The sequence below is a fragment of the Pangasianodon hypophthalmus genome, chromosome 1 (assembly GCF_027358585.1).
Source record: "Pangasianodon hypophthalmus isolate fPanHyp1 chromosome 1, fPanHyp1.pri, whole genome shotgun sequence".
Taxonomy (NCBI): domain Eukaryota; kingdom Metazoa; phylum Chordata; class Actinopteri; order Siluriformes; family Pangasiidae; genus Pangasianodon; species Pangasianodon hypophthalmus.
The window spans coordinates 21,477,978-21,499,660 of NC_069710.1; the positions used below are offsets into that span (position 1 = coordinate 21,477,978).

General features: G+C 38.2%; 2 protein-coding genes across 3 annotated transcripts in view; one reads left to right on the forward strand and one right to left on the reverse strand.

Moving 5' to 3' along the window:
* The window catches only part of creb5b (cAMP responsive element binding protein 5b), a 58,137-nt gene extending 49,987 nt beyond the window's left edge, over positions 1-8,150 (forward strand). For both annotated transcript variants that reach the window (XM_026940021.3, XM_026940019.3), the window contains exons 9-11: positions 42-269; positions 1,470-1,578; positions 2,659-8,150. In XM_026940021.3, the coding sequence (XP_026795822.1) occupies positions 42-269; positions 1,470-1,578; positions 2,659-2,783 (462 nt within the window). In that variant the 3' untranslated portion in view covers positions 2,784-8,150. The remainder of the gene's footprint in view (positions 1-41; positions 270-1,469; positions 1,579-2,658) is intronic.
* A 5,071-nt stretch (positions 8,151-13,221) lies between these two features.
* Positions 13,222-20,833, reverse strand: cpvl (carboxypeptidase vitellogenic like). Its single transcript, XM_026940191.3, has 13 exons — positions 20,714-20,833; positions 20,114-20,301; positions 19,038-19,156; positions 17,569-17,683; positions 17,352-17,410; positions 17,129-17,208; positions 16,955-17,021; positions 16,640-16,762; positions 15,793-15,924; positions 15,551-15,649; positions 14,498-14,671; positions 14,180-14,362; positions 13,222-13,533 (listed from the first exon to the last, which is right to left on the reverse strand). Exons 2-13 carry the CDS (start codon positions 20,292-20,294, stop codon positions 13,435-13,437), a joined length of 1,431 nt encoding a protein of 476 aa, XP_026795992.1. The 5' UTR covers positions 20,295-20,301; positions 20,714-20,833; the 3' UTR covers positions 13,222-13,434.
* Between the last annotated feature and the right edge of the window lie 850 nt (positions 20,834-21,683).

Consider the following 21,683-nt stretch of genomic DNA (forward strand, 5'->3'; position numbering starts at 1 on the left):
TTTTTTAAATTTTTTATTTTATTTTATCTTTTTTTATACAGTTATCCCCAGCCGCGCAGCAAATGCAGCCCACGCAGACACTGCAGTCTGGACCACCCAGTGGGGGTCGGCGCAGACGCGTGGTGGATGAGGACCCTGACGAGCGCCGGCGCAAGTTTCTAGAGAGGAACCGGGCGGCCGCTACACGCTGCAGGCAGAAGAGGAAAGTGTGGGTGATGTCTCTGGAGAAGAAAGCTGAGGAGCTCACCCAGACTAATATGCAACTTCAGGTATGCGTTGTGTCCCAGTTCTCCCACACACAACTTAGTCTGACAGAAACCATTTCAGGGCTGATTCTGCTAAATGTATTCCACCAAGTCCTCATATTTCACAACATATTAGGTCGAGTAGAGTGGCCCATAAATGTGGCTGGAATGACAGCTGATGCTACTGTAGTCAGGGAGCAGATGGGGCTCAAATAGGCCTATGTGTGAAAGAGGAAAGGGCACAAGCTAACTAGGTGAAACTAAAAGAGGTCCAGTTGCTGCTGACAGTTGGGTTTGTGGATCAGTAAAACCGAAAACCACAGAACATGAGTAGATATTGAACATAAGTTAGGGCATTTGCAGGATAGCAACATCTAAACAACTAGTTTTCTGTTGAATTTTTTATATTGCATATGGACTCAGCTCCAATCCAAAGTATTCATCAGTTTTGAAACAGCCTGTTCTTTATCACAATGATTCACACTGCGGTCACCTACATTAAATTATCCTAAATAAGATTAACACCAACACTGTAACACAGTGTAACTGATTTGCCTTTTGCTTCCCTGCTCACTTGGTTCTCACACCACTATTCTGATTCTTATTAGCCAACAGACAATAAAAGACATGTTTAAGTAGTTTGTTCTCTTTCATCACTCTGGCATGCTCCAAATAAGTGCATTGCCCAGGCTTGTTTTGGCTTCCATCTCCTCATTAAACGATCAGGATATTCAAATTCTTTATTTAATAAGACCAGCCAGAACCATATGCTCGTTTGTAATGAGACTTGTAACCGCAGATGAGCGAGTGTCTGCTGTGAAGTCTGTTAACCACACACTCAAGTTGATTTTTTAAATTTTGTTGATGATTATTATTGTGGTTAAGTATTACAACATAATGACACCTCCATGAAAGACCTTACCTGTAAAACATTTCTGCAATTTATCTCTCTCCAACTGAAGTGATGTGACAGAATAACCGTATCTTACGCTTGTTTTTGTTGGATATCTAAGCAGTGTGTTATTTTGAATGTAGACACATGTGATGATGGATACTGAGCACATACACACATACAGGACACATCTTAATAGTTTATCAGCATATAAATATATAATCTCAGATTATTGCTGACATATGTTGTAACAAGCCTGTTCCACCAAACTATTTATCTCTCCTGGCAAAACAATGTTTGAAGTGGCTTTTAATATTGTTTGTTGTTGGCAGAATGAGGTGAGCATGCTGAAGAATGAGGTAACTCAGCTCAAGCAGCTCCTACTGACACACAAAGACTGTCCCATCACCGCCATGCAGAAGGAGTCACAGGGTTACCTCAGTGAGTGTTACACACATCTGCCCAGTGGTGGCACTACTATACATTATGCATCATGCGTAGCATCAATTCCCTTTTTAGTGCTCACACACACACACACACAATTTCAACACTACATCAAGCTAAAATGAATCCTGTATGATATACAGGTGTTTAAACAGCACAGGTACATCAAATCAGCTTTGCTCAGTTTACAGAGGTATAGACTTATCCACACCAGAAATTTGGTGTACGGATGTTGGATGTCACGAATTAGGGGTTTAACGCAATGACACTATCTGTATCTGTTTAGTGCTCCAAATATTCATATCTGTATCTGTATTTGGATTTAAACCTGAAATGGGCATGGCCTAAATTCGAAGGATTTTTTTATAGTTAAATATGACTCCCACCACTATGTCCCCAGAAAACCCCAGAGGTAGAAATGCTGGCATTGTCAACATGGGGTGTGAATTCTGGCTCTGAAAGTTCCTCAACCTCAGCTGTTTTTAAGTGTTTTTTAATTCGGCTCATGCAGTTATTATTTTTGTTTGTACCTGCTCACAATATTTTCTAAAAAACTTTTTTGGCTCTATTTCCCAATATATAAATACATTTGTAGCTCAAATGTACTACCGTGACCCCGACCCGAGTGAGTGATGAATGCAATACATGTCGACTCACTTTCACTTTAATTAATGTGGTCTCTTTGATGGCTGAGCTTCCCACATGCTTCATATCTGATCTGCTCACATGGAAGTAAAAACCTCCTGCTTGCATGATTTTTTTTTGTCCCACATGATCCCTGTCCTGATGCAAACCAGTGGCCAATCTTTCTTAAAAAAATGTCACACCTCCTATTCATATCTGTATCTGTGTCTAGAATACATTATCTGTTCATTCCAAATAAGGTATTTGTATTTGGTTACATCCCTATTACAGATAAAATTCCATGTTAATACTGTCTTCTAGATTTCTGCAATTTTAAGCAAGTCTGAATTTTTGCCAACACGTACAGCCAACTGTGACTGGACACACATTTACACACACACACAAACACACACACACTTACACACAGAGCTAATTTATTCCTCTGCTTCTCAGGTCCAGAAAGCAGTCCAGCAGGAAGTCCGACCCCTGTGACCCAGCAGCAGGTCATCCAGCACAACACCATCACCACATCCAACACGGCCCCCAATCACTGCACAGACATCAACCCCATCCACTAGAGACTCTCTATGTCTTAGACGCTCGAACAGCTGCACCATGAGCTCCATGAACAAAGGCACACCTCTGGGCCTCTGCAGCAACTCTTATTTCCATATGTTTTTGGTACATGTAAATCTCATGGTTTCTTTGTTTGTTTTTTTTTTTTTTGCTGTTTTTTAATTTGAAAATAGTTTCAAAAGGAGGCCTATCAAAATTAATCCAGTGCTGAACTTTTTAGCATGACCCGTTCACACAAATTCAAGGTACAAAGTCGAGGGGTTACCATGATTTTACATCTGAAGAGAGAGTTTGAGACTGTTTCTGCGTGTTTTACTGATTTACTGACTGTCCCTCAAATACTACTGCCTTCCCACATATGCAACAGTCAAATTGTAGCCTTGATGTGTCCTTTCTCATTGCTCTGAACTATAATGCCAAAAAAGCTGTTCTTTTTGTATCTGTTTGTATTTACAAATGATTTATGATAATTAACTGTTCTGTTACACTTCCATTCTCCTGCAAGGCGATGAAAAACGAAAACCTAATTGATAATCCATTATGTATTGATGACAATAATGATGTTAAATGGAAGCAATATACATCAGTCTGACGTATGCTCAACAACTTGGCTGTCATTTTACTATCAATTTACCAGATTTAATTCGCAACATCACAGTGCAGTAAATTATCTGCTTAGCTGGTGCTTGGCTGTGCTGCTTTCAGCAGTGGCCAGTAATTTTAAAATCAAGTTATATCAAGTAGTGTTTGATTTGAGTTTGAGTGTCTGCCTTGTTGACCATGTGTCAGAATTCTGGTGAGGCCCACTGTATGTGTGTGTGTGTGTGTGTGTGAGTGTGAGTCAGAGAGTGCATGAATCTCATTGGCTGCTCTAGCCATATGCTGAATCTCAGCACAGTGACACCCTGGAGACATCTCTGCTTACGAAAACCTCTGGGCCAAGTTACAAAGGCCTTCTTTAGAGTAAGAAAATAATGTAATCACCAGTAATCAATGTTTGTTTAAATCTGCAAGGCCATTGTTTTGTTGGATGAATATGAGGTTGAAATCTACCCTTTTTTGAGCATGGCCAGAAGAGTCTGTCTCTTGGTTGCTCCTTAAGTCTATGATTATGCAGTATGTAATATGATCATACAGTCTAACAGACTCAACAGATGTTGATTAGATTGTCTGGATTGAGAGAGATCCAGATTGGGTGCATAAGAAAGCTTTATGAGCAGCTCTGCCTCTCAAGGACCAAGCAAATACTCAATAGAGGTCTACAGAATTTCCTACAGCAGATACCTATGGGTCTGTAGGAGGTAAAATCTGCTGCTGCACTGGAGATCTTCATATTGATAGCAGCTTCTTCTTACTATAAGGACATTCCAATGTGAACCCTATTTTTGCCCTTTTATCTTTGTTTGGTTGTTTGTACAAAAGACTTCTTTACCTCAGGACTGCATTATCCCAGACACGAAGCTGCCCACTGTAGCCATGAGTGGCTGAGCAGGCCTTGAACTCCTGATGAGGTTGTATCGATTAGCTGTCTCCCTTTAACTTTGACTTATTACATAGTGCTTTAGTTCATTTGTCTAAGGGAATGTAGCATTTTACTATTTCTAAACAGGTACCAATCTAAACTATGCTTTCCAGCTCTCACCATGTGCCTGAACTATTTTGTGACTTACTCACATGCAAAAGAATGTCAGTCATTATTAATATCGTACATTTTTTTGTGTTGAAGATTTTATGTTCTTTTGTAAAAGTTCAGACTAATTGCTTATTTGCATAGAGCTCTTCTTGGGGATTCACTTTGGTGGACACTTGAGTATTCCTCTGGACTTTGGAGGCCTGTGATGAGAGCACCTTGACCTTTTTTGACTTTTCTCAGGCATCCATGGTCAAGCCCAACTAAATCGTTACGTTTGCGCCAAAATGTTTCCCCCTAACAGGAGAAAAGGTCCTTTGTCCTGCAGATGAACTCTCAAGTATTCCACGGCTTGTCAAGGACATTTAACCCCTCTTAATTGGAACATATTGATTTCTTTCACCTTTCCATGCAGCACTGTGTCTGGAGCGGGAGCGTGCTAAACCACCTCCACATTTAGAGGAGGATCCATGTAGCTGTCTATGCACTTTGACCTCTGCGATTACAGCAGAGTTTGAAATAGCCATATTGAAGACTCAGTGATTCTTCTGTTCCCACACCAGCGAGATGCAGTCCCTGTCGTCCCATGGAGACAGAGGCATCGCAGTTTTTTGTATCTCCCAAAAAAGGAGTCCCTTATTGGGCCATCCTACTGGAATCCAAGGAAATGTATATCTTCACTTTCAGACTTTGTGTCTAGATGCTCTTATAGCTTTAAAAGATTTCAGATATCTCTTTCAGATGTCTCTTTCTATCTACGAAAAACTTTGTAGATAACCTTTGTAGGTTTTTCACACTGTGAAGGTGGCTGGGGTAGTAATGTGAAATAGAACAATAATGTTTTCTATTGAGTCTAAGACCTCATGCGTTGTGTTTGCATTCGGTCAGTTGCAGCAGTTTCCCCAATGAACGATGTAACTGAAGCCAGCACTTGCTACATGTAGCGTTGTAAAGAGGCTTTTTCTTTTCAGTTTTTCCATGATTGTGGTTTTGTCACAGTTAAACACGACCCTGATAATAGTACATGTGTGTCATCTCAGTGTGCATTTCAGTACTGCACTCTAGTTGCTGCATAGCAATGTAGTGAGCTAGCGAGAAAGTTGGCCACCATAGCTGTCTTAATCCAGACTAAAAATAGACCTGATATTTGTACGGAACTCTCAACTTTTGCATCCACGTTCTCCACTGTGTTAAAGGTTGTATATTACAGGCTTAACCAGGAAGGCTCATGAAAGATAACATTTAAATGGGTCTCTGTGGAGGACCGTATGGTTGTCAGTTGACACATTCATCATCCAGCAACATGTCTCAGGCTACACTGGAGTAGCAAAGTTAAACAACCATCAGACATCCTGCAGTATTTCATCTCCTCAGTCTTTTCATTTCAAATGACAGCAGATCAGGTTAACGTCCTCTATGGGCGACATCACCTCTGCTCACCGCAGAGGCCGAGAGCAAAACAGATTCAACTGGAATGATTTATAAAAGGAAAATAATACAGATTAATCTCATCTTGTTGATTTGGACATCGTTCCTTTTTTAAAAAATGGGCGAATAGGTTTGTCTTTTGTACTTGCTTTTTAAAAAAAATGGAGAGAAAAATGTGTGTGCAAGTATGCTTGTGTGTGTGAGTGTGTGTTATTTTTTGCAAGATGGTGGACATAAAAAAAAGTATAAATGTATCATTTGAAACATAAAAATATAAATATTGTATAGATTCTCATTAATCTTGCTCATGTAATGCAACCACCTTTCTTCTCGAAAGGAGTCAATGTTTGGTACATGTTGTAAATAATGTTTGCATAGCACTTCAAGTGTTTGTTCAAATGTTTGTTCAAATGTCTGTTCCTTTCTGTGCATAAACATTTCCTCGTTTATTCCACATCCTGGATTCAAACATGCCTGCATAACTTTGTACATTTTATATATGTTTGTGTTTGTTCATTTTTTTGTCTATGCCTATGTACAGATGTGAGATCACAGCAGCTATACAGCAGCTATATTACAGTATGGAAATAAAGCACTTGTTCAGTAACAAAGCAAGCCAAGCTTTATTAAGGGAAAGATAAATATGATTTTTTTGTCATTGCCAGTTGTTTGCTAAATGAAGTGCATCAATCTACAGTACACTTACATCTAAACCATTACACAGGATAATAGGTCTCAAAAATATTGCTTGTATTTCATCTATATGCATACATTTAGCTATGCTTGTTAGCTACTTTACACTTTAAACCACAATTTCACAAATTCTTCTAGACCTCTATAACAGGTGAGAGGAATAAACCATAACAGTTGTCCATCAGCATAGCTTACACAATAACTTCCAACAATTATAGTAGACGAGACTTTTCTTCCTAATTCAATGCTCAGTTTGATTTCATCAGCTTGTTGAAGGACTTGTGTATGAATAGTTAGTAATATCTAATAATGTAGCTCATAAAAGTATATAATTACAATTAGATGGTCTAAGAATGAATTTGTGTTTATGATGAAGTGAGAGTGAGAGGAAATAATTATGCAGACTTTTGTTTTTGTTATTTAATATACTTCCAGTGCATATATCCACTTGGAATTTATACACGCTTATAGATATGAACACACATTAGGTATCTGTAGCTGTAAGTATAAAAAGAAATATGGTTAAAAAATGAAATTTTATAGGGGACAAAGAATTCAGACACTACAAATTAACAACATTAGTACTCTGTTGCAAAGCCGATGTTGCCAATTACAGCTTCAAGATGACTACGGTAAGAAATAATTAGCCTTTTGCAGCGTTGTGGTTGAGTTTTGGTCCATTCCTCTTGGCAAATCATCTTTAATTCCCCAGGGTTATGAGGATCCCTCTGATGGACTTGCAGTTTCAAAATCCTTCATAAATAATGTGGTCTAGGTTGCCTAGGTCATGCAAGGACCTTCACCTTTTTTTGAAACCATTCTTGAGTTATTTTGGCTGTATGTTTGGAGTTGTTGTCTTCTTGCAACATCCATCTTCTCCCCAGATTTCAGTTTCTTGGCTGAGGAGATTAAATTCTTCTCTAATATATGACGTGTAATGCCCCAGTACCATTTGCAGAGAAGCAGCCCCATATCATGATGCTCACACCTCTGTATTGCACTGTGGGTAGAGTGTTCTTGGCATCATACCTGCAACTTTTTTTTCTCCAAACATGGCAAGCTGTATTATTGCCGAAGAGTTCCATTTTTGTTTTGTCTGACCAAAGTATTTTTTTTTTCAAAAGAGCATTTGATTTGTCTAAACACACACATCTTGTGCTTCTTTTCTTTTCTTTTTTTTAAAGCAGAGGAGTATTGCGTAGGGTATATGAGCAGAGGCGTGGGGTGTGGTCAGCATCAAATAAAATCCTGACCCCAAAAATTTTGAGGTAGGAAAAATGGCATGTGCTTTAGCTAGGATTTTTTTTCATAAGGTTACAAAATTATCATGACTAATATATTCCAGATATTTATGATGCATATAAACATACGATGTACCACTGTAACAAAAATAAGCTAAAAGTTAGCTTATGCTGTCTCAAATTAATTGGGACAGTCTTAAAATACAAAAAGTGCATAGAGAAAAAGAGTTGAGATATAATCAATACGTGAAACACCCCACAAGATTTCATAAAATATTGGAACATGTTGATGAATTTGGATAAGATTTTTTAATCCAAATTTTTCTTGAAATTTGATCTATTGATCCCATCAATAATTGTGCTACGAATAATATTTTTTTAAATGTGTCACTGAGGATGAAAATAAAAGCCTAAACCAGTGGAAATGTGTCTCAGATTACCAAACATGTTAAAATGGTTTCCAATCAGTCTTGACCAAAGGGTAAACCATATAATCTTATAAATATTATAAGGTTATAAATATTATAACCTATAATATAAATATTTTTTCTTCACATTTAAGCAATCAACACCTTGAGGATTTCAGAAATGTATCATATGTTGAGCATTTGATTTTATTAATGACAAGAAAGCTCAGACAATATGAAAATTCAAAAACTGTCACAATATCTGAACTTATCTTATGTTTCGGGTATTTTACCTGGTCACCCGTTAGGTCCACCAGGCAACAATGATTCTGTAACTAATTTATATTTTTCCCCCACTTCTACTTACTTTGTCTTGTTTGTGTTTCTGACTTTTTCCTCCTTCTGTGATTTGTCATGCATTTTTCCTTTATCGGTTGGCTTAGAATGATTTGTGTTTATTATTCTTGTTTGGGCCCTTTGGTTGCTCTTTGCTTTGTGATTCCTTCTGGTTTTCTGCTGTCATTGATTTTGTACGATTTGTGTTTTTTATTATTCTTTGGCGGTTTTGCCGAATCTGTTTTTATGCGTCTCACTATTGTTTTTGTTTTATTCGTGCTCCTGTGATTAGTATTTTTTTGTTCTTTTTGATTTGCATTGATTCCGATGTAGAGGGGGGTCCAGGGTGTCCTCTGCCTTGTGCCCTGAGTTCCTTGGGATGGGCTCCAGGCTCCCTGCAACCCTGTGTATGGAAAATGGATGGATTGATGATTCCAACTCCTATAAGCCTAATCATAACCCCTAAGCCTAATATTATGCCATAGAACAATAACACCACACATGTTTTTCAGGCCTGAAACACACCAAGTTGTCTCAACCCCCTGGACTTTTTGGTACTTGTTTTTCTTTTCTTGTTTTTGTTTGTCTCTAGTTACCCCTGGCCAAGTTGGCAAAGCCATACTCTCTCCAGTGTATGAAGTTTGAGTGCCCCCTAGTGCATAGGCTTATCTATTCCATATAGTGGTGTCAATCCATCAACTAAACCTTTACATACATAAGGTTCTCACATACAGGAATTCTCACAAAAAGTCTGCTATTCCTTCTGTGTGTGTGTGTGTGTGTGTGTGTTCCTCTTGTTTCAATCCTGTTCCCATTCTACTGTGGTTGTAAGACATGACACAAACATTAGGGCATCAATCAGTCCATCCATCAATTAACAAATATACAAAACCTTTACATTATTCATAATTTAAAACAGGGATTATCACACATACAAACATTTGGTACCTTTTTGTCTGTTGTGTGCTCCTTTTCTTTAACTCCTGTTCCCATTCTATGATGGTCTTGTGTCCTAACATGAGCATAATAGCAATTTGACATTAAACTGTGTCTACCACTGACACAAGTTTTTCTCATAGTATGAACTATTGTATATGAAACATGACAAGTTTTTAATGGCAGCACGCACACGCACACGCAACATGCTCAGTTAAAACACAGAGAATGTTTGTGTGTAAACTTGTGAGATGACATCAAATTAAAATTAAAAACCAGGAGTCTCACTTTTTCAGTAGCTCAGAGGGCATCCAACGGGACATGGAGTGGAGTTTGCAACCCTATGTATGGAGCAAACAAAGTGAAAAGAAGCCATTTAGGATGCAGCTTAATTTGAAGATGATGGATGGTTCTCAAGAATGTTTTGCTATGGCTATGATGATTGGGCCATTTGCTGTAATAAATTCACACACCTGTTCTGTCAGAGGGGCGCTCAGTGGAGCTGCTGTCTTGCCTTTTGTTGCCTTTTTGCTGTCTTACCTGTTATGGGATCCACACCTCATGACACATTGGTACATGCTACATACAAAATGGCCAATCATGTCGTAAGGTTAATCTAAATTTGGAAATTTTGAACTAAAACAATTACATTTTGGGATCAGGAGAAGAACAAATGAGGACCATCACATCCAAAAGGGGTTGCCTAAAGGAAGTACTGTGGATGATACATGATACATGAATCATTGTTTCATTATTGTTTCACAATCATTAGGGCATAAATCAGTCCATAAAATCAATCAATCAATCAAGCAAGCAATCAAGCAATCACTGTACAAACCAGTGTATGGCAGTCTGGTATGTGCTACATGCAAACTGGCCAATCATGTTATAGGGATCATCTAAAATTTGAAAATAAATAAACTTTGGGTTAAGAGTCAAACATCTGAGGACCATGACATTCAAAAGAGGCCGACTACATGTCAAACTAGAAGTACCTGCAAATCTATGGTTTTAAGCACATAATAGTTAGCATTATAATTCACTGTTTCTTGTGCCATTTTGTATTCCATATTTTATAATTAAATTTGTTATTGTAACTGAAAAAGGAAAACAATTGTTAGGTTAGATTATTATCAAAATAAATAGTCAACATTATTTGATTGCACAAAATAATCCATTGTTGCAGCCCTAATAAACACAAAAAAAAATTAACACTAATCTAAAATAATTATAACAGTATCTTTAGGTAGTTAGGTGGGTAATGTGCCTCCCTTTGGTTTAGGCTCTGTGGAAAATGGTGAGTCAAACTACTCACTACTACCTTTCATCTACTTCTGGAGACCACAGCATCACATTCACCAGAACCACCACATCTTGTATCATTTATACCCACAGGGAGGATGACCTTTTGTCTAATTATGACCAGCATATGAAAATCTATTCTTTTCTTTTTTTTTTTTTTTTGCTTGAAAAGTGTGCTTGGCTTATCTTTCTTTAAAATACTTGGTTTTACATGTTTTCTAATGCAGTGAAATTCATACATTTGCAAATGTGGCTTAAGTGTCCGAATACTTTTTGGGGCCACTGTAAGTGCACAATCTACAGAATGGCAACTGAAACTCTTAGATTTTATTCAAGGCCAGAGTGCAAGTCGCTGCAGGACACTACAGCCATACTGTTCAGATTATGGGCATACACTGCAACATATAGCATGAATATTTATTTATGACCGTGCCACACAAAATGTACTTATTTTGCCCAAAACCACAAGTGGTACCACTGCTAATTAGTTTAGTTTAACTTAGAAAACTATGGTGCACTTAAATACTTATTGTGTATGCTTGCCCCCTGTAGGTCAGAAATGGAAACAACTAGACTCTAGACTCTGTTAGCCTGTCCAAAATTATCTTCTTCTTCATCCCATTACCTAAACATGAGTAGGATTAGTAAACATGTCAACTCCTCCTTAACATCTATCTCACTTCTTCTGTACCAATCACATGTACTTGTCATGAAACATGGCCTGTTTCCCCAGCTCACCCATTTCACTGTAAAGCCATGGACCGCAAAGTGGGGTCTGTGATTTTCTCCTGTTTTGTTAGAATGATAGTAATCACAACTCACTATTATGAATGTTAATATATTCTGTATATATTATTGAGTTCTTATAGTTATTAGCCTGGTGACTTGAACTGAATCGCTTTAATCCAAACCACAATAGCTCAAAAACAAGTAGGCCTATAATTAACATCAACTTAATGCACCTAATGCATTTTTCTCAGTGGAAACCTCAGGAATTAAAAACAACCTCATGGCTCAGATAAATAGCAAAGTATTATTGTATACATTTAAATATCTAAACTGATATTTGAATAGTTGGATTATGTTCTGAGGAGATCTGTGATGTTTGGTTACAGTTGAAGTCCCTGGCTACAAAAATTTTGAGAACTGCTACCATGATGTACATGGTATTTAATTGATCAGCGGGGAAAACACTACATTATTGCAGAGCATGGTCCATTAAGGATGTCATGGAGCCACCACTAACAGCTGCATATGCGTAAGGTTACTGACATTTGGACTTATTTCAGCTAGTATTAGAATCTTTTTCATCAGTGGACAGCAGTAGATTGTATGTAGTTATGTAGAAGGCTGTTCTAGACTGCTTAAGCAGGGTTCGTCAACAAACCGACATGTAAATGTGAATCATTTTCTTTTTAGCTGGCAAAGAAAAAGTGTAGTTAATTACACAAGCATATGCTGCCAGCTTTTCTGTATACAGCAAGAAGGATTAGTACGTTTAAAGAGCAGCACAGGACAAAACAATGGCAAATGTGAATTTTGCTTGTGGTAGTCCAACTATATGGATCTATATAACCCTAAAAATATAGAAGTGATGTTGGAAATAGAGGATGATTTTTAAAAAATGTTAACACTTACATGACACTAAAACACCAACACTGTAGTGGAAACACTGTAACCAACACAAAGAGGTTAGGTTACTAATTATACTATTAATTAATTATGCTACGAAGGGTCTCTATTTGTGTGCCAAAAATGACAACAGCACTGTAAAGAAAACTGTAAAGAAAATTGTAAACTGTAAGTATTAACCGTTTTATCCATCACTCTGTAATGTTACTATGTAATCCATATATTTACAGGATTGCACACATTCCTGTAAAACATGACTGTTTTACTAAAACACAGTTTAGAGTTGTAGTCATATTTGACCTCTAGTGACCAGGTTATTTGTATCATACTGTGAACAAAATTATGGAGTTAGAATAATAAGAGAACCAATTATTCTAACGCATTAAAATAGGTAAAGGATAAAAGGTTGTATTGGGTTACACCTGAACCACTAGATGGCACCACAATAACATAGATCCTGTAGAACTAAAACAATGCAATCATACTGTATTTGCAAAATACTAAAAAATATTAGGTTGCATCAGAAAGCAGGGCATTGGCCTGTCTTTATTCTTTTTAAAATCCAACTATTATTGATGCCAATTCTCATCCACTTCCAGGCTACCAGTTCTGGAGGGTGGAAGCTGATAATGGTTTCCTCTATCGTGGAGGAAGCACAATCACATCTTTTTTCCATACAGCAAAGAGATAGTTACTTCATAAAGCAGGACTATAGGACTCCACAGATGTGCTGCAATTCACCAACATCACTCTGTATCAGATAGAGACACTACATCAATCTCTGGTCTTAACACCAATCAGGAGAATAAATAAATAATACAGTGCACAAAAAATATTTGTTTAAAAACCTCACTTTAATCAAAAACTGATTCACAGAAACAAAATCTGTACATTCCCTGGAATAATCATTTACAGCATCATTAAATGGTCAAGTATACAAACACTGTGTTCTATTTCATTTTAGTGGTGATTCATGAATAACCAGTCATGGCTAAAAGAATAACTCCAGAACAGGTGATTAAAACATCCTAACATCATATGGATAGCATCAGGCAAATCCTCTCGTGGACAGGAATCTGTCGATCATGTCAAAGGATCTTGCTGGTTGGTCATAAGGCAAAATGTGTCCCCCACCTCTAACAATTACCTTAAAAATAGAAGAAAATGAAGACGTGTATTTCAGAGTCTCAAATATATAAGTACTGTTTGCATAAATGAGTGAGAAGGTACAATCTTTTAATTTTATTTTTTCATTATTCTTTTAATTTAAATTTGTGCCAAGACACTTTATGTGGACGAACCCACATGGATACCCTAAAGATTTGCACTTCCCAAAAAACAGTTTATACCCAAGACATTCCCTTACTTCTTTGGATATTCTCAGCTGAATACTGTGAAATGTACCTTCTAAGAACTGCTGCTGTAACCACAACAACTGTCCTGTGCTCATCCCAATCCTCCTATTCCCAATATGCTCATACTGAACATCCTTTCAACATAGTAATGTTTGCATTTACTCTTCCACACCTGCACATTGAAACGACTTAAAATTCCACTACACAGTGCTGTGCAGAAGAGGATAGGTTCCCTTTTGTGTTTGATTCCACGCAAGGTTTCCTTTTCATGTTGTGACAGGCAGTTTTTCCTCGCCACTGTCGCCTCTGGATCTAAGTCTATATCTGGATTTCTGTAAATCTGCTTTGTGAAAATGCCTATCACCAAAAGCTGACTTCTGTATGAGCACCATTGCCCTAAATAGTGCCCTAAGCCACGTATTAAAAAAAGGTGCTTACCTGGTAGAACTGTTTCACTTGCCGGATGTACCCAGCTATCTCTGTGTCACTGGGCTGCACCTTCCAAAAGAAGCGCTCGGCTTGTTTATACGCATCTGCCCCAGTCCAGTTCACTGTGGGTAGAAAGCGTTCAGTCAGTGGAGCTGCCACGATCACATCCAGCTGCCCACTGTACATCAGCACCTACACACACACACACACACACACACACACAGAGGACATTAAAATTGTCATTGTCACAATTACAATACAGAAGCAAGGAGCACTACTTGGTGGCTCACTGTGTACTAAGAACACTATAGTTCTGCATCTTCTCACCTTGTAGTTGTCCATGAGGACAGCTAGCCAGGGTTTGATGGACTTCATGATGTCCTGGACAAGATGTTTCTCCACCTCAGAGCCATCGTGAAACGTCAGGTTTCCTACATGGATGGAGCTTCTCACTGTGGACAGCGTTACAAACTTGCTAAAGTACCCCTGATCTTCAGGCTCCTGTTCAGGAAACACAGCACCACCATTCACACACTGTAGGAAAGTAATTGTACTAACACATCAACAGTCTACATGTAAAGCAGTACAACAGAGAATATTTGCAATTAAGAAAATATTACCTTCATTCATACAATTTTTATACTACCCTACCAATACAGGGGAGTGAAGAAAATGATAAGCGTACCTCTATTTTAAAGTATTAGGAAACAGAATTCCAAATCCATTTATGTTCCGTGTTAAAAATCCTATTACATGGCATAAATATTGCAGCAAGCTGAAAATGTGCATCCCAACTGGTATGCTCTAGTTAATTTATTTGAATGCACCTCATTCCGGTCTTTAATGACTCGAGGTTGTCCACATATGTTTATTTTGTTCATCGTTTTTACGGCATGAAAGGTTCTAACAGGTTCAACCCCTCAAGAAGTTTGCTGCCAGCAGTCAGGCTAAGAGTCCATTAAACAAACAGCTATCAAGACCTACAACTAAAAAAAAATACTGATGCACAAAACAGGAGAAGGGTATAAAAAGAGCTCACACTGTTAGTAGACACGAGTAGCAACATATCTTCTGAAATATCAGAAATATCATTTTGGCTGTTTCACTATTAATATCTCAGCATACACCACTGACCAACTTAACATGAAATGTTTTATTGGTGTCATCATTTCAAAGCAAGAGTGCGCAAATATTTGCATTCAACTGTATATACCTTATTTCTAAAAGTGTTCAAGTGACACAAAAGGGATTAAGTCTCAATAAAGAGCCCAGTGTTATGGAATAGTTATAATTGAAATACTTCACTGAAACCTCCCCTGTGACATTGGGTAATTTCTCAAAACACAAAGGTATAAAGGCGGGGTCAAAGTGTCTCTGTACCTGACACTGCAAGTAATTATTATAGTTTGTGCACCCAGTAGCATTCTGGAAGAATGATGGATAAGGAGCAATGTCTCCATTCATTAACATGTCAAAAACCTAACAGAAAGAGAAAGCACTTTATTATACATGAAAAGCAACAATGTACAAACAAATGTCCTAATTAGAATAACAATTTAGCTATAATCTTCAGCACAAGATAAGCTGTTTAGAAAGCAAAGATGTGCTGACAGTAAGTGCACCTCAAAGGCTTCCATCCATTTCTCCTGCTGGATGAGTTTGACACAAGCATCTGTCTGCTGCTTCACATACTCCCTCTGCAGCTCGTCCAACATGCCTGCTTGATACATGAAATCTGCATAGCCTCCCATCATCTGACACAAAGAAACCACAACTCAGAATCCAGCACTGTGTCTGAAATCACACCTCTCTCATAATTTTACTGTTTACTACGTAGATTATTCCATATAAATCACTATATAAACCATAGAAAAGCAGACAACCAACCCAAATCAGATCGTAACCTGCAACTTGTAATTTTCTGTATTAAATACACCACTAGCCTGTACTTGCCAGTTTTAGACATACATATTAAGTTAGCCACACTGGTATCAATCATGACAAGTTCATTTTGCACTAAAATAAATTGCTATGCATTGCTGTATTTTGCAATTACTCTGCTTCCATTGTACGTTGGAGTTATGGTGAACTATGGCTAATAATATTGTGAACTATCAAAAGAATATAATCTAAGAAGTCCATTACAAAATGGCTACAGTCCAAATACTGCACTACATACCGAATAGTTAAATTCAAACAGCACGTTTTTTAGGTTTTTCACAGCAGTGATGTATTGCTTAAGTCTACACTTTTCATGATATGTAAATAGGTGTACAGCTTATGACCTTGACGTGGAAGTGAGGTTTGCATTTACTTTTCCTCAACTTGCACTTGAGGGCTACCTGCTCAAGACTCTTGGACGTAGTAACTTGGAGAGTAAGTGATTTCATTATAAAGATGTCTCTCTCTCACACTTACACACACTTACACTCACACAGGTCTTTAATACATCATCTTCTGTCCACTCACCATCTCAGGATCACACAGACCGTCTCCAATAGCCACTCCCTTAAAGTTGATTTTCACTTTGGCAGATGGATTATTCTTGTGGATGTAGTAGCCAATCGCTGGAACATACTTTCCTGCATAGGACTACACCACAAAGGAAATGGTGAGAAGATTATGAGAACTGTTAACCTGTGGCAAAAAAAACAGTGCAATATATTCCTCATGATATTAAATACAAGCAGTGCAGCTACTCATGTGATTGCCCAAAGCGTTGAGTGTACTCTTATCACTGTGACTGACTGGATGAGAGGAGAACAGTGCTGTCTTTCCACTCACCTCTCCTGTGGCATAGAACTCATTGGGCTGAAACTCACTAAAAAGCTGGAAGAATTGAACCAGTGCACTGCAATGCAGCAAAAACAGCAGACATGTAAAAAATAATTTAAAAAAAAAGGATCCTGGACAGAAAAGCCTTACTGTAAAATACAGAAAGATTCCTGACCAGCGTACCTGTACAGATCTCTGCCAACATCATCCTGGTTTTTGGCAAAGCCTCGATCATCATCAGTGAAACTCCATCCAGTACCCACCTAATGGAGTAAGCATAATTACTCAAAGGTCACAAACAGAAGTCACACAAGTGAGTTGTTTTAAATACTCTAATAACAATAACCTATAAGCATCAGACAGGCAATGGAGCTTGAGTCGAATCCACAGAAATGGAATAACTTACCGGGTTGTCAATGTACAGAACTGAGTACGTGGAAGTCCAGGGGAAGTCCCTGTAGCCCACTTGGATCAGAGAGAGAAGGATATCTGTTACATCTGAGCTAAAAACACTTGAATATCATGGCCTTAGAGTTTATATATCACAGAGTTTATATAGGGCACACTACACAACAAAGTCAACAGCACTAACCAATAATGTTCAACAGACAACATGTACTCACACGTGAGATTCTTATAGACGACGTAAGGCCCATGTTCCACAAAAAGGCCAAACATGGATGTGCCTCCAGGGCCTCCCTGCAGCCACAGCAGCACAGGAGCACTCTCTGGTTTTTTCTGCACAAAGAAACTCACATCAGTGTAAAACAATAACCCGCATACATTCACTGGGCACTTTATTAGGAACATCTACTCATTCATGCAATGATCTAAGCAGACAATCAGGTGGCAGCAGTGCAGTGCATAAAATCATGCAGATACGGGCCAGCAGCTTCAGGTAAGGTTTACATCAAACATCAGAATGGGGAAAAATGTGATCTCAGTGAATTTGACCATGGCATGATTGTTGGTGCCAGACAGGCTGGTTTGAGTATTTCTATAACTGCTGATCTCCTGGGATATTCACACACAACAGTCTCTAGAGTTTACTCAGAATGCTACAATAAAGAAAAAAACATTAAGTGAGCGGCAGTTCCGCAGATGGAAACGCCTTGTTGATGAGAAAGGTCAACTCTGGTAACTCAGATAACCACTCTGTACAATTGTGATGAGCAGAAAAGCATCTCAGAATGCACAACATGTCAAACATGGAGTTAAACTTGAGCGGGCTACAACAGAACATCACGTCAGGTTCCAATTCTGTCAGCCAAGAACAGCTGGCAGTGAGCACAGACTCACCAAAACTGGATGGTTTAAGACTGGAAAAATATAGACTGGTCTGATGAATCTTGATTTCTGCTGGGCCTAACAGATGGTAGGGTAAGAATTTGGTGCAAACAGCATGAATCCATGGAGCCAAGCTGCCTTGTGTCAACAGTGCAGGCTGGTGGAGGTGGTGTAATGGTGTGGGGAATGTTTTCTTGGCACACTTTGGGCCCATTAATACCAATCGATCATCACTTGAATGCCACAAACTATTTGAATATTGTTGCTGACCATGTGCATCCCTTAACGGCCACAATTTACCATCTTCTAATGGCTACGTCCAGCATGATAATGCACCATGTCACAAAGCAGAAGTCATCTCAAACTAGTTTCATGAACATGACAATGAGTTCAATGCTCTTCAGTGGCCTTCCCAGGCACCAGTTCTGAATAGAATAGAATACGTTTGGGATGTGGTAGAACGGGTGATTCTCAGCATGAAAGTGCACCTGAAAAATCTGCAGGAATTGCGTGATGCAATCATGTCAACATGGATCAGAATCTCAAAGGAATGTTTCCGACATCTTGTGGAATCCATGCCATGAAGAATTGAGGCCTTTTTGAGAGCAAAAGGAGGCCCTACCCAGTATTAGTACAGTGTTCCTAATAAAGCGCTCTGTGAGTGTATTATTTATTAAGAGTCAAAAAGATTGCACATAACAGCATGTGCAAAAAAGAGTTATGATGTACATATAATGCCATGAATCCAAAGCGCTTAGCAAAACATGCCTTAATGCTGGGATGTGTATTGAATTTACAGTCTTACCTGTGCAGGAAAGAACCAGAAGAAGAGGTTACTGTTGTAGCTTTTGTTGACTGTGAGATAGCCAGAGTAACCCTTTACATTAGCACCAGGTAGATGACCCACCAAGCTCAGCTTTCTAGCTGTAAGCCAAGATGACAGAATGTGTTTATATTTTTCAGTGGAAGACAAACTTTTTTTTTTTTTTTCATCTTAGGGAATCAAGGAGGCTTTCGACATCCCAAAAACTCCAAAAAGCATGTAGAAAAAGCATAAGTATTTAAATGGCAAACATTATTGCACTTCACAAACAATACCTAGTTTCATAATATCCAGGTGGGTTTAGTGAGAGTCCTTTGGACGAATAATGGTTCCAGCTTTCTAAACAGTCTTTTACTTGGAACATCTTTTGGAGATTCCTCCAGAGGGACAAACTGAAGAACGCTTTAAGGTGCCAGATTTACCTTTCTTCCCCTAAGACTATAAAGGAATATATTGGATGTATTAATATTGGATGGATTAATATTGAATTTCTCTGTGATTACACTTGCAAGACAGAACTCTGAATCCCACAATGAGGTCGAACAATTCATATAATGTCTTTAACCTCAAACGTTTTCACTTTTCCTGGAAAGGTCACAATTGATGAGTACATCTGACTGGCACAGAGAGAAAAGAATGAAACAAATATATAAAAGCCTGTGAAGGTTTTCAGTAATGTGGGTAGTTAAACTGTCTCCCATAGTCTTGTCATTGTTATATTTTACTCATTAGAGGAAAAAACAGGCTGTCGTCTAGCTTTCAGTATGGATTTTAAGGAAGCAGAACTGGCTTTGAGCAGCACAGACTATTAAAAATGCTTCTTCTTGTATTTAGCTTCCTTTCGACCAGCACACGTGATCTCACAAGATCTGTGCCCAAGAACAGCAAGCAAACCAAGCACTATCTTGTCCCTTTAACCTTGACGTTCACATTCACCGGATTTATTCTAAAGCCATCAGGTGCAATAGGAAAAGAACTACAAAGCGCTTGTCTTGGATCTTGAATAAAATACATACACAGAGGTGATTTCATCAACATGTATTGTGTCAAACTCATACCTTCCTCTATCTTGCCTTGTTCCAGGTATGGAGTGAGGAAGAGTGGTGATCCAGGGTCTGAGTCATCAGATCCTCCACTCACACGGAGAGATTTTCGGCAGAAGAAAGAAGAGCAGCCCCTGGACCACACAGACTCCAAAAACACAGCAAGGAGCACAGCAACCAGCCATCCCTTCGTCATTCTGAAGCTTCAAGCATGAAAATCGACATTTTATTATTTAAACATGTTACAAGAGGAGTTCTGTTTCCTGTTATCACCCATCAGCCTGATTAACTGAACATGACCGAGCCTGCAAGAGCTAGCCAGGAGGAGCTCATAGCAACGCATTACAGGAACTGTAGCAAATACTCGGCTATAAATCCTGGGTGGAGTTAAAAATGAAATCGAAGAGCTGAAAACATACACATACACATACACATGAATTATTTGAGCTTAGCCTGATAAAGGGATTCATCTTAGTGTAGTCTTCCACCAGCCTGATTAAGACATCAGAATGACACTCACCCGAGACAAACCATACAGGCCATTACATTTAAACTAATTCAGAACTCAATCATCTACTAATGCACTTTTATCACAAAATAAGTAAAAGCACTTACCCCAAAAGCAGAGCCCACTCACTGATACTCGGATGCTACTACGCCTACTGCAGCTAGCAAGTCACGTTGTTTATCACATGATCTAGTAGCGACTTGTATCACGTGACCACTGTTTGCTGACTAACGTCATAGCTAAATGAAATTGTCCCTTAATCACTTCCTTTTATAATTATGCTAATAGTAATTATTTATTCATAAATACAAAGTCTCACAAATGAAGCCTTTATTTTCTTATTCTGACTAAGAATAGATACATATAAAACAATATATTAAAGATTTCTACCCCCAGGAAAACAAAAAGGACAGAAAAAGCGTTATAACCAGAAAATATATATGTCTTATATTTTAATCAGGGGTAGACAAAGTGCTGAGAATTTATACTTCAGTAATAGTATAATAGTATACTCTGTCAAAATCTTCCTCAATTAAAAGTGAAAGTGTCCAGCAAAAACATGTACTCAAGTGAAAGTAAAAAGTTGTACTAAAGTACTAAAAAAATACATGTTTTTAACACGTAAAATTAAGCTAATGTCATATTTTTTCGTGTGAAATATGACCTTTATTACTTATCTTAAAGTATTAGAAGATTATTCTTTTTGTTTCTCTGTTTCTGAAACCATCAGTCTTTGTATGTTGGCAATATTTACCATTAGCTAGAATTGCACTTACTGCCTAGCTAAATGTGTTAGCTGCTGGGATCGATAGCAGTCTAACCTAGCACTAGCAAAGAAAAAAGACTTTAACTTAGTTAAATATATCTAGTTAATGTTAGCAAATTAGTGAAAATTAACATGCTTTTCTAAATTAGATGGAAAACATTTGTCTTCTAAGTTGGAAGAAGGAGACATCTTATTTTGCTTACTCCAGCATACTAAAACCTTACTGAGGTAGGGCACTGAACTGTGGGAATAACCCTGAGCTCACTGTACAGGGTTACAACTGTACAGGGCCCTAAGAGAATGCATATAGC

What these genes read in the sequence shown, in the direction of transcription:
- cpvl (XM_026940191.3), bottom strand. Translation starts at nt 20,294, where the DNA reads ATGACGAAGGGATGGCTGGTTGCTGTGCTCCTTGCTGTGTTTTTGGAG. An exon ending in GTTGGCAGAGATCTGTACAG is followed by an intron (nt 17,022 to 17,128) that starts GTACGCTGGTCA and finishes GCTGCATTGCAG; the next exon opens with TGCACTGGTTCAATTCTTCC. An exon ending in AGTTCTATGCCACAGGAGAG is followed by an intron (nt 16,763 to 16,954) that starts GTGAGTGGAAAG and finishes TTTGTGGTGTAG; the next exon opens with TCCTATGCAGGAAAGTATGT.